Source organism: Bubalus kerabau, chromosome 8 (assembly GCF_029407905.1).
Source record: "Bubalus kerabau isolate K-KA32 ecotype Philippines breed swamp buffalo chromosome 8, PCC_UOA_SB_1v2, whole genome shotgun sequence".
Lineage (NCBI taxonomy): Eukaryota > Metazoa > Chordata > Mammalia > Artiodactyla > Bovidae > Bubalus > Bubalus kerabau.
In genome coordinates, this window is record NC_073631.1 from 80,522,411 (window position 1) to 80,535,344 (window position 12,934).

Here is a 12,934-nt window from a genome sequence, read left to right on the forward strand (position 1 = left end):
CCCACCAGGCTCCCCCATCCCTGGGATTCTCCAGGCAAGAACACTGGAGTGGGTTGCCATTTCCTTCTCCAATGCATGAAAGTGGAAAGTAAAAGTGAAGTCGCTCAGTCGTGTCCGACCCTCATTACAGGCATACAATTTTTGAAGGTTATGCTCCATTTCTGGTAGAAAATTTTTGACTTCTCTGAGCCATGGATTCCTATACATAAGCTAGAGAAAATACCTACCTCCAAGGATTTCTAAGAGAATTAAACAAAATAACATATGCTTAGAAGAGTTTCCAAGTTCCCAGTATTAATAAACGGTGCTCCTCTTGAGAAACAACAAAAACTATAAACTGTGCACATCAGACAATCAATTACCCTAATCTAGGCATTTTCCCATTAGCAATACAAGTATCACATGAATAAAAGCAAGATAATATAATATTAGCATAAGTGGAAGCTAATTCATATTTTTCATTAGAGTAAAAGGAGCTGGTAAGTCTTGAACAAAAGTCTGCCAATTCCCACCCATCCCTCTGCCCTGTTGTTCCTCCACAAACACACCCCCACCCCCGCGCTTTATGTGCCTACAGTATGCAGGCTGGGCTGGGAGCCCCTGGGCCAGTAACATATCTGACACAGGGTTGTTTATAAAGCATAAAGTTGGTACCATAGAAGTCTTAGAGGCAGGAATTCTTAGTAAGAGGGCGTGCGCTCCAGACGCACAGAACATACATCACCTTTCTGCTCGGCCAACTCCCACAGGTCCTTAGCTGCCACCCAAGACAGTGTCATGGGGTATTCCACAAGGACATGCTTTCCAGCATTCAGGAATTGCCTTTGGAAAAGAGGGACAAATACAGATAAAATGCACTTCAATTAAGCTTTGCTTAAGTACCATGCATGACAGACTGAAAAATGCACACAAGTCTCCAGGTAAATGTGTCATGACAGAATGCAGATGAGAGTCAGGGCCAGGGGATGCGGAGGACGAACTGCATCTCATGCCATTTTCTATTAAGCAGTAAGAGAAAGGCTTTCTAGTTATGTGCTCACTTGAACATTCACCCATTCGTTCACTGACATATCCAACCAGGTAATATTTACCAGTTATTCTGGAGAAGAAATACAGCCGTGTCAATAGGTAAATTGTCCATTACCACAGTCAGTTCCCAACTGTGGGAGTTGGTGATGGACAGGGAGGCCTGGTGTGCTGCAGTCCTTGGGCAGCGACTGGAAGTTGCTCAGTCATGTCCAGCTCTTTGCACCCATGGACTGCAGCATGCCAGGCCTCTCTGTCCATCACCAACTCCTGGAACTTACTCAAACTCATGTCCATGAAGTCAGTGAAGCCAACCAACCATCTCATCCTCTGTCGTCCCCTTCTCCCCCTGCCTTCAATCTTTCCCAGCATCAGGGTCTTTTCAAATGAGTTAGTTCTTTGCATCAGGTGGCCAAAGTATTAGAGTTTCAGCTTCAGCATCAGTCCTTCCACTGAATATTGAGGACTGATTTCCTTTAGGATGGACTGGTTGGATCTCCTTGCAGTCCAAGGGACTCTCAAGAGTCTCCTCCAACACCACAGTTCAAAAGCATCAGTTCTTTGGCACTCAGCTTTCTTTATCGTCCAACTCTCACATTCATACAAGACTACTGGAAAAACCATAGCTTTGACTAGATGGACCTTTGTTGGCACAGTAATGTCTCTGCTTCTTAATATGCTGTCTAGGTTCATCATAACTTTTCTTCCAAGGAGCAAGCGTCTTTTAATTTCATGGCTGCAATCACCATCTGCAGTGATTTTGGAGCCCTCCAAAAATAAAGTCTGTTACTGTTTCCACTGTTTCCCCATCTATTTGCCATGAAATGATGGGACCAGATGCAATGATCTTAGTTTTCTGAATGTTGAGCTTTCATAAGGTGGTGTCATCTGCATATCTGAGGTTATTGATATTTCTTCCGGCAATCTTGATTCTAGCTTATGCTTCACCCAGTCCAGCATTTCTCACGATGTACTCTGCATATAAGTTAAATAAGCAGGGTGACATTATACAGCCTTGACGTACTCCTTTTCCTATTTGGAATCAGTCTGTTGTTCCATATCCAGTTCTAACTGTTGCTTCTTGACATGCATCAGATTTCTCAGGAAGCAGGTCAGGTGGTCTGGTATTCCCATCTCATTAAGAATTTCCCACAGTTTGCTGTGATCCACACAGTCAAAGGCTTTGGCATAGTCAATAAAGCAGAAATAGATGTTTTTCTGGAATTTTCTCACTTTTTCGATGATCCAATGGATATTGGCAATTTGATCTCTGGTTCCTCTGCCTTTTCTAAATTCAGCTTGAACATCTGGAAGTTCACAGTTCATGTACTGTTGAAGTCTGGCTTGGAGAATTTTGAGCATTACTTTACTAGCGTGTGAGATGAGTGCAATTGTGTGGTAGTCTGAACATTCTTCGGCATTGCCTTTCTTTGGGGTTGGAATGAAAACTCACCTTTTCTAGTCCTATGGCCACTGAGTTTTCCAAATTTGCTGGCATATTGAGTGCAGCACTTTCACAGCATCATGTTTTAGGATTTGAAATCGCTCAACTGGAATTCTATCACCTCTAGTAGCTCCATTACCACATGACAGCTATCAATAAAGACTACAAAACTCGTGGCAGCCAGCTCTGTCTGAGGCAATTGGAAAACATTTCACTAAGGCTCTGAACTGAGTCTTAAAGTGTAAACAGGCATTTTCCAGGTGCCAGGGGATGAGGGTGTTTCACGATGAGCAGCATAGGCAGGGGCTTGGGCATTTATGGGGCTTTGTCCATTGAGACATGGTGTGAATTTCAGCGTTTCTGTGTGGCAGGGGAGGGGAGAGAGAGAGAAACAAGATCCTAAAAGGAGCTGAGAGTCTGATGTAAGGGAAGGACCTAGAGTGCTGTGCTCAGAAGTGCGGCTTTTATGCTCCAGATATTCTAGGGGACAAACATTGATAAGTATGGGAATTATATAATTACTTCGTTCAGGTCTTCTCTGGTGCCAAAGAAGGTTAGGGGGATCCACATAAAGGTGCTCTGTCCACATTTAGAGTGAGTGTGATAAAGAGAGAGCAGCTGACTTCTGGGCAATCACACTGTGGAAGTAGCTGTAGTTTAATGTCAGGGCCTAAACGGAAAGCTGAGCTCTAGGGGCAGGTGGCACTGCCTTGTTAGCTGCCAGGTCTTCCATGGGGCTCTTCCTTCCAGGCTCCATGCCACCAAATGCCTGGAGAGCTCTAGGCTTTGCATTCCAAGGTGGGGCAGGGGGTAGGGTATGTGTTGGGGAGACATCTCATTTCTCTTACTCTATGAATATAATGCGACCTCCCCAATCTTAGGCCACCACTATTTCCTTAATCATCTCATGGCAAAAAACACTTCCTATTAAAGAACTCCTAGAGATATTCTCAGAGAGATTTCATATGGTTTAAAGTACAAAGGATAAAATGTTGGAAGCTGAAAGAACTATGGCATTTCTCCAAGGCACAAAAAAGACATTGGCTCCATATCCTAAGTTATACGCTGAGAAGAAGGCAAATGTTGGTCGCTCAGTTGTGTCTGACTCTGTGGCCGGTGGACTATAGCCTGCCAGGCTCCTCTGTCCATGGAATTCTCCAGGCCAGAATACTGGAGTGGTAGCCTTTCCCTTCTCCAGGAGATCTTCCCAACCCAGGGACCGAACCCAGGTCTCCCACATTGTAGGCAGATTCTAGGAAGGTAGGCACTAGTCAAACTACTCTCAATAGAATTTTTACAATGAAATAAGGTACTTTAATTCTTAATGTCTAATGTTTTAAATTATGGTGAACTAAATATTAGTTCTACTATATTTTTCATGTCCTTATACCTTTATAACCCATAGTGAGAGTTAACATTCTGATGATAATTTTTTAAAGTCCTGGGTCCATCCCACTGCTTATTAAGACCCCTGTGTAAGATGTCAGCCCAGGCATTTTCCTTGTCCTGTACTACTGTGCAGGGTGAGGACTTGACACCCACCTGATGTAGTCCTCGTGGCTGGAGCTCTCACTGCAGATAAAGGCAACCTCGACCTCTTGACTGGAAAGAGCATCTTCCAGAGAAATTTGCGGCACCTCATCAATGCTCCCCAGCTCTCGTCTGTTTGAGAAGAATAGACAAGTGGAACTCAAAGCAGGCAGAACATCGGCTGAGAATAAATGAGTGCCATCCTGCTCCCCAGCTCCCAACAATGTCCTGGTGATCAGTTTTTGGAAATGAAGAGAGCAATTTCTTCCATCTCATTTCCACGGCACTTCCAGCACAGAGTAAGAAACAGAGCCTCCAGCACAGAGTAAGAAATTGGGGAACTGGCATTGAGTGCTGATACCACCGCTAACAGCCTGTATGATGCGGGAGCCTTTGAATTTACGTCATCTCTAAAATAAAAAGAACGGATCTCCTGTTATCTCATAAGAAGTAATCTCTATGGTCACTGCCAGCTCCAAGCACTTGGCCAGATACTAGGACTGTCAAACCTAATCCAGATCCAAGACACTAACACTTCTGAGGGGCCCAGTGCTGTGTGGCTTTGAGCTCCTTCATGTACATCATGGCCTTGTGTCCATCAAGCAGAAGGCAGGCGTCACTGCCTCCTTTATAGCCAAGCTGACAAAGCCCAGACAGGCAGGGGCTCCACAGCTAACTGTAGTAGGGAGAGGACAGGAGCCTGAGCCTTCTGACTCCCACACAGTAAGAAGGAGCCCTGCTTTAGAACAGCTGAGAGTGCTGGCTGCACGCTGCCCTGGGGCCGAGGCTGGGGCAGAGGAGCAATCCTCCAACCAAGGTTGTCACAGAGGAAACAGGGCAGCTGGCAGGAGGCTTGGGGGCAGCACAGAGCTCCCTTGAATGGCAGCAGCCAGAGGGCAGCTGGGGGAGTTTGGCTGCTGAAGAACATTCTGGTAGGTTCTTTCCTGTGGGGGCCACCCCATCTGCAGTGCTTGGTCTGACCAATGCCTCTTGCCTCCCTGTGCCTTCCCAGTAGGGAAGATGTGGTGAAGAGGAAAAGTTAAAATTTTACATAACCTCCTGCTCGTTCTGCCTCTGTAACTCAGCTTGCTCCTTGCAAAGTCTGGATCACATAGGTCACGTAGTCTCGGAAAGACTTACAACACTAGGAACTGGAGCTTATCTCACTCACCCTTGTCCTGCTGTTTGCAGTTGCCCAACCCTGCAAACCTGCTTAATCATGCCTGTCCATGTAAAGGTCAAGCATCCTCCTCCCCATCTTGACTGCTGTTCCCACACTCACGAAACCCCTTAAACCACCCTATTAGCAGCTAGATTTGCCCACTATAGTCTGTCTATAAAAACTCTGTAACCCCCTTATTCGGGGTTCAGAGCTTGTAGTGTTGACTCTTTCGGGCTCACTGGCATAATAAACCTGAGTTTTCCAATTCTTCAAGTGTGGTGCTTGGTTTCTCAATTACTGGATTCTTCAACAGTGGGGAATGAACTAAAGTCTTCAGCTTCTAGCAAGCTTGGTCTGGTAGAGGGAGGAAGAGACTACATAACTACAATACAAGAATAACAGGAGGTGGGGTCTTCCCTGGTGGTTCAGTGGCTAAAACTCTGTGCTTCGAATGCAGGAGGCACGGGTTTGACGCCTGGTTGGGGAACTAAGATCCCACACGCCATGCAGCATAGCCAAATAAAAATAACCAGAGGAATGCTGTGCCTGGGGTACAAGTGGGAGATTCCAGGAAGGCAAGGAACACCCAGTTCAGGGTTTCAGAAGAGGATTTCTGGGGAGGTGACAGGTCTTAGCAAGTAGGTTGTGAGGAACAGATCATGTGGCGAGGGGACAGTGTGATAACAGCAGGGGGGTGGTAAAGCGAGAGGAAGGGAAGATGAGCTGGCCATGCTATGGGACCTGGGTAGGTGAGGCATAGCACCAGCTAGCAGAGGAGGGCTGATGGGGAAGCAGAAGCCCCCCTTCAGCCCAGAGCCCTTGTTCGTGAGATCCCAAATGCAGGCAGGGGAGCAGGGGGAGGAACAGTGCTGCTAATCATGGTATCAAGTCTCCCATCTGTGCTGCTCCCTTAGACTCCTCCTGCGAGGGGAAGACTGACCAAGGGCAGGTTGCCAGCACTTCTGGGTTGCCTCTGTGCCCTAAATTCACTTTAAGTCCTTAAGGAAGGGCTAGGTTCTGAGACAGGTAAACTGGAAGAAGGCAGGTCCCATAAATTAAAATATGAAAGAACTTCTACATGGACCATCATGATGGTTACTTAAGCTCATCTAAGTACTGACATTTAGGTGATTTCTCTAAAGCACTAAAAAGCAGAGACCTGCCTGACTTGCTCTCTGCCCCAATGCCTGGGCTCACACAAGGCCTACCTCAGGTTCACAATGACTGCTGATAACTGATGTTCCATGGTGTGAGTTTTGTAAGTAGTGTGTGTGGAAGTGGTGGGGGTCAAGGAGGAGCTGAGGGTGAATAAGGGAAGAAGAAATGCAGTTAAAGTTAGGTTTTGGCTGAGTTACAGGACATAAATGATAATCCTTGAAAGCAGGGTTCAGAATTATCAAAGGGGAAATGAACACATGGTGTTTAAAAGCCAGGCTTTGGAATCGGATAGACGTGCACTGTTGTCCAGCTCTTCAATTTCTCCAGCTGTGAGACATCAGGCAAATTACTTAACCTCTGCAGTTCAGCTTCTGGATCTGTCAAGTAGGTTGATATTGGCATTGATGTCAAATAACTGGTCAGGCTTACAAAGCCCAGGGCCCTGGGAAGGCTGTCATAGTTAACTGATGGAACACACCTAAAGCTTCTTTCAGGCCAACCCACGTGTGTTCACTGTGCCCCTCCTGTCACCGTCAGGCCCTGTGCGCACCCTACCTGCCTCTGCCTTTGCGGTCCCCTATAGGATGACTCACTGCACATCCCAGTTGCAGGGCCAGCACTTTTTAGTTCCCAGGCCCGTCTGAGATCTTGTGGGGCTGACCCTGCACAGTTCCCTGGAATGACCCCAGAGCTGGCTTGCTCTCTCTGGGGTTTGGAGAACCCTAATCCATTGCACCCAGCTCCCAGGGAATTACAGGGCACAAAGCAAAGCCACCTGGAAACGAAGCCAATCAGGTTCAGGAACGCTGAGGAAGCGTGTGGATTCCGCAGGTCCCGCATCCGTACAGAGCCGGCTCTGCCGACGCCAACCACCACCACGCCAAACTTCCTCTCGGGCTGAAACACACGAGATCGAGGTGGGGTTTAAAAATGGTCCAGGATCATACTTACAATGTTTGAGTACTTCAGTCCCTCCCTGCCATGTATAGATGCTGAGCTTGTTTGGCTTGAGTACAATATCAACTGAAAAGACCAAATATTTTTCATTCTGACAAAATTTAAAATCCAACAAACATTTATTAAAATCTAAAAGAACACCCCCTAAAATAAAACAGTCTGGGCAGATAGCATAGAACAGCAAAACAGACATGTGGGCAGGACCAGTCAGGGACCAGACAAGCAAGCCAGGAGCCAACACAGATCACAGAACCCACAGCAGGGGAAGGGGAATGAGACTCCCTGAAATGCAGGGTTGGAGAGAAGTCAGCTTCCCCCACAATATTTCTGTGGCTGCTCTGACCTGTGTTATCCATGGAAAAGGCTCCTTGCACACTTGGCTCTCCACCCACTTCTACGGCTACCTCCCCCCTAATGAAAGATCTTCATCTTGAAGCTGTACCCAGCCCTAGTCTGGTACCTCTGTCCTCCCTAAATCTCTCCTCCAGTGGACGCACAAATCTGATGCAGCGGAGAGTCATACAGAAGTGACAATGCTCAGTGAGATTCGGGGGGACAGGGCACGTGGGTACACAGTCACCTTATTCAGACTCCTCACCACCCTGGCTTTCTGTGTTCCAACTAATGTCACTCTCACCCTACTGTGACAGCTTACTCATTATTTGGGTACGATGCATACAGTATTAGAATGAAAAATCAACTCAAGTTTTTCAAGTTATATAGCAGCTTACTATAATCCAAACTGATAAAAATTCTCTCTATATATAAACCTCAAACCCAGTTCTTCTTGGATGCCTCCAAGCACAGAAACTCGAATGTCCCCCTTAGATTCCCCTTTCCTTCACCTTTGTCATCTCAATGTCACCATTTCCTACAGAGTTTGGCCCCCCTGACCCCTTCCTGCATCTACTGCTCTAGTCTTGGCCCAGGACTTCTTTGCCTCCTGCCTAATGATCTGATAAATCCCCTCCTGGTCTCACCCTTCCCATGGGTGGTACTCCGGCCTGCCAGAGCAGATGCTTCAGATGAAAACTTAAGTCCTTCCCCTGATTAAAGCTCTTCATTTTCCCAGCTGTTACAGACTGAATGACTGTATCCCTCAAAAGGCATATTGGGATCCCTGTCCCCCAGTATGATGGTAGTAGGAGGTGGGGCCTCTGGGTAATTAGGGTGAGATGAAGTCATGCGGGAGGAGCCCCCACGAATGGGGTTGTTACTTTTCCAAGAGTCACAAGACAGCCTGACTCCTCTTCCTTCTCTCCGCCCACGTGAGGACATGATGAGGAGTCAGCAGTCTGCAGCCCACAAAGGGGGCCCCCCATATCTCAGCCTGATCTCAGACTTCTAGACTCCAAACTTCAAGAGAATTTCTGTGGCACTGTACAGCAGCCCAAATCATGAGACAGTTTGTAAGAAAACAATTGAAGGGGAAAAAAAAATCCAAGTCCATGTTTTCTACCAAACACGAGTCCTTCCACAACCCAGCTCCAGCCTGCTTCTCCAGCACTGCCTTTCAGTCACCTCCTCCACTTTATAACTTTATGCTTCCGACCTCCCAAGAACACACAGAACTGTTTGCTCCCTCCCAGTCTTTGCAAATCCTGTTCTCTTTGCCTGGAAGGAGCTTCTCCCTACCATCCACGGGGGATGCCTTCAAAGCTTTCAAGACTTGGGCATCTTAAACCATATGAAGGCTTTCCTGATGCTATCAGTTAGATTTTTTTTTTTTTTGCATATAATGAAGATCACCCATTTCGTGTACAGTTCTATGGGTTCTGACCAACACACACTTACATACCTACCACAATCAAGATACAGAACAGTTCTATCATCCCCTCCAAAATTACCTGTACCCCTTTGCAGTCAACTGTTTCCCCTGCCAGGCAACCATCTACTTGTCTGCCATCCCAGTAGTTTTGCCTTTTCTAGAATATCATATAAGTGAAATCACAATATGCAGTCTTTTGGGTCTGGCTTCCACTTAAAACAATGCGTTTATACTGTTTTGCATTCTGTCACTGATGTCTGAGAGGTCCAGTGGTTCTGCATTCTCGCCAGCACCTGGTATCATCAGGTCTTCTCCTCTTTTCATTTTAGCCATTATAATAGGTGTGTTGTGGTCTCTAATTGAGGTTTCTATTTGCAGTTCCATAATGACTAATGCGGAGGAGGCAATGGCACTCCACTCCAGTACTCTTGCCTGGAAAATCCCATGGACGGAGGAGCCTGATAGGCTGTAGTCCATGGGGTTGCTAAGAGTTGGATACGACTGAGCGACTTCACTTTCACTTTTCATTTTCATGCATTGGAGAAGGAAATGGCAACCCACTCTAGTGTTCTTGCCTGGAGAATGCCAGGGACGGGGGAGCCTCATGGGCTGCTGTCTATGGGGTCGCACAGAGTTGGACACGACTGAAGTGACTTAGCAGCAGCAGCAGCAGCAGCAATGACTACCGATGTTGAGCACCGTTTCATGTGTTTACTTGCCATCTACAAATTTCCACTGGTGAGGTCTGATTATTCCGCAGGCTGTATCAACTATCTACAACTAGGCAGGGGTATGCCAGGCCTGTCTTTAAATATACTGGGTCTTTAAACCCAGCTCACAGGTCATCCTCTCTGGAAGCCATCAAGCTTTTTTGTTTTGTTTTATTTGAATACACTATCCAATTGTCCTAATATCAAGTATTGAGAAAGACCAACCTTGTTCTATTGAAATGCCTTTGTACCTTGGTGGAAGCTGTCTTGATTACTATAGTTTTATGGTAAGTATGGAAGTCCATTACTGTGAATTCATTTTCTTTTTCAAAATTCTAGTTCTCCTCCCTTTACATATAAATTTTAGAATCAATTACTAAATAAATAAAATGAAATAAAATAAAAATTCCTGCCAGAATTTTGAGTGGGATTATATTGAATTTATGGATAAGTTTGAGGAAAAAACCCCAAGATCTTCAGTAAAATGAATCTTCTAATCCATGAATATGTCATATATTTACATTTATTTAGGTCCTTGATTTCTTTCATTCTGTCATTTTCAGTAGATAGATTCTGTACCCATTTTGTTAAATCTATACTTAAATTTTTATGATTTTTAGTGCTGTTATAAATTTTATTTATAAATGAAATTATGCTTTACCTTCCATTTCCAATTGCTCATTGTGCGTATATAGACATACAACTGATTTCTGTATACTGACTTGGCATCTTGCAATCTTGCTGAACTCACTTATTACTTCTAGCAGCTTTTTTTGTAATTCTATTAAATTCTCCACATAGACCATAGAGTGAGATATGACTAGAAATGATTTTATTTCTAATCTGTATGTGCTTTACTCATTTTTCTTGCCTGACTGCCCTGGGTGGTATGAGTTTGAACAGGAGCAGTAAGAGAGGACAATCTTGCTTAGCTTTTAATCTTTGGGGATAAAATTTGTTCTTTCACCATGAAGAATGATCTTGGCTGTAGATTTTTTTGTAGATATCCTTTATCAGGATGTGGATATTTCCATTTATTCATATTTTGTTTACATTTTAAAACCATAAATGGTCTAACTTTGTCAAGTGCCTTTTCTGTGTCTATTGAGATGGTCATATAATATTTTTCTTCTTAAAGTCCATTGATACAATGACACCTTTCATTCCTAGGATAAACCTCACTTGGTCATAATGTATTATCCTTTACATATACTGTTGATTCTATTTGCTAAAATCTTATTTTAAATGTTTGCATCTGTGTTCATGAGAGTTGTTCAGTCGCTAAGTCATGACTGAGATAACATTATATCATTTCAAACATAAGAACCTTACAAAAGTATACTTCCACTTCCTGTCTCCCTGACTTTGTACTGCTGTTGTTACATAACTTATAAACTGCTCAAGGTACCAGTCAGGATTCAGTAATGTGTTCTAAGCACAGAGTTTTAACATGGGGAATCAGAGGTTTACATCACCATTGCAACCACTGGGGAGGTAAAGCCAGAGAAACCATCACTGACCATCTCCTACTGCAATCAAGCAAGTGATTCTCAAGAGTTTGCCTGGAAGCCAAGACCTCAGGAAAGCATCTGCAGCCTGAAGCTTGGAAGAGCAACTATGCCCTCTGAATAAGTTTCTTTCTTTAGCCTCCAAATCTCCCGGGAGCGCCTCTCACTGGCCAAGTTCACACATGAAATGGAACTTTGGGAAATGTAGTTCTAAGCTTGTGGCCACAATGCCCAACTGACAATAGGCCGTTTAGCCCAGTTAGTGCTTCTGGGTTACAAGTCTAGCTTTTAATTTTTATTTTTGACAGTCTCATACACAAAGAAGCAGAAAGACAGTCTTTAGAGAAATCTGTACTGAACAGCCAAAATACACGTCTGATCAAATATTTGCTTCTTCTTTCACTCAGAAAAGGAAACAAGCAATTTCCTTATGAGACTAATCAAATATTTGTTTCTTCTATCACTCGGAAAAGGAAACAAGCAATCTCCTTATGAGGCTGAATATTTATGGTATTCCTAAGATTAACTACTAAATTACAGATTTAGTAGTTTAAATAGATTAAGTAGTTTAGTAGATTAAGATTAACTACTAAATTAACTACTAAATTACATTACAGAAAATAAGGAGGATCCTAGGTTTCTATTAGCTTTAAAAGAGGCATGAGGTTAAGACATAACTTCCTTATCTGTAAGAAGCCAAGTCACTTTTTCCATTTTAATAATTAATGATACACACACACTTGTAAACCTGGCTTGGGTTAGGGTTAGTGTCTGACTGAAAGTGCTTTCAAATTTCGTTTAGACAACATTTCCTTGCAAAACTGATACCAAGGGACAAGATATGGGCGAAAATGCTGACATATTAACAACTGAGTTCCTCGTTGGGAAAGAACTTCATCTTTGAGAAAAATGACTTTGCTAGACCATTTCACCTGTGTCTGTTCATGTAACATGAGGCATCAAGGCATGTTCTGAAAGGGAACTGCAAATCAAAGAGATGAAGGCTTCTGGTTTCCCACTTCACACATAAGGAGCTTGAAAGCTGCTGCTCTACCTGGACAAATAAACAGCTAAAACCAGACTGAAAAACTAACTAAAACAAACCCTTCTAGGATCCTTAAGAGAGGTGAGAACATGAGGCAAAATGCTGCCCCCACAACGGGAGAAACCGAGGGACTAACGCAGAGAATAACTTGGTGGAGCAGAGACTCAAGAGTGGAAACCACAGCAGGAAGCGGTAGGAAAGCCTGAACTGTAACAGACGAGTGACTGGGGGCTCAGTGCGGACAACTCTGAGACCTAGAAACTCCAGAGGGACCCAGTCGCAGGAAGACCCTCTCAGTTTTGTGACATTTACCTCCAGGAGCTTGACCAGGTTCTCACAGTAAATACTGGAGATGTTTCCTCTCATGTTTCCAACAAGACTGGGTAAAAGCATCACTCTTGAAATCACCAGTGCTTTGTATTTCCTAAGGAGACTGCCCTTACAGGAAACTAGTTAACCAGACCCTAACCTGCTGGGGTATTATTAGACCCTAACGGACTGCAGGGTAGGAAAAACAGTTGACCCTTGAACAACATGGGTTTGAACAGTGCTTATATGTGGATTTTTTTCAATTCTAAATTATCACTGTACTAGACAATCGTGGCTGGTTGAATCTGTGGATGCAG

The 12,934-nt window shown here is 44.4% G+C and overlaps 1 protein-coding gene across 2 annotated transcripts in view; it reads right to left on the minus strand.

The window, feature by feature from the left end:
- BLVRA (biliverdin reductase A) overlaps positions 1–12,934 on the minus strand; it is a 45,922-nt gene that overhangs the window by 12,064 nt on the left and 20,924 nt on the right. For both annotated transcript variants that reach the window (XM_055590716.1, XM_055590715.1), the window contains 3 exons: positions 7,096–7,217; positions 4,013–4,132; positions 725–822 (listed from right to left, as the gene is read on the minus strand). In XM_055590716.1, coding sequence (XP_055446691.1) covers positions 725–822; positions 4,013–4,132; positions 7,096–7,217 — 340 coding nt within the window. The remainder of the gene's footprint in view (positions 1–724; positions 823–4,012; positions 4,133–7,095; positions 7,218–12,934) is intronic.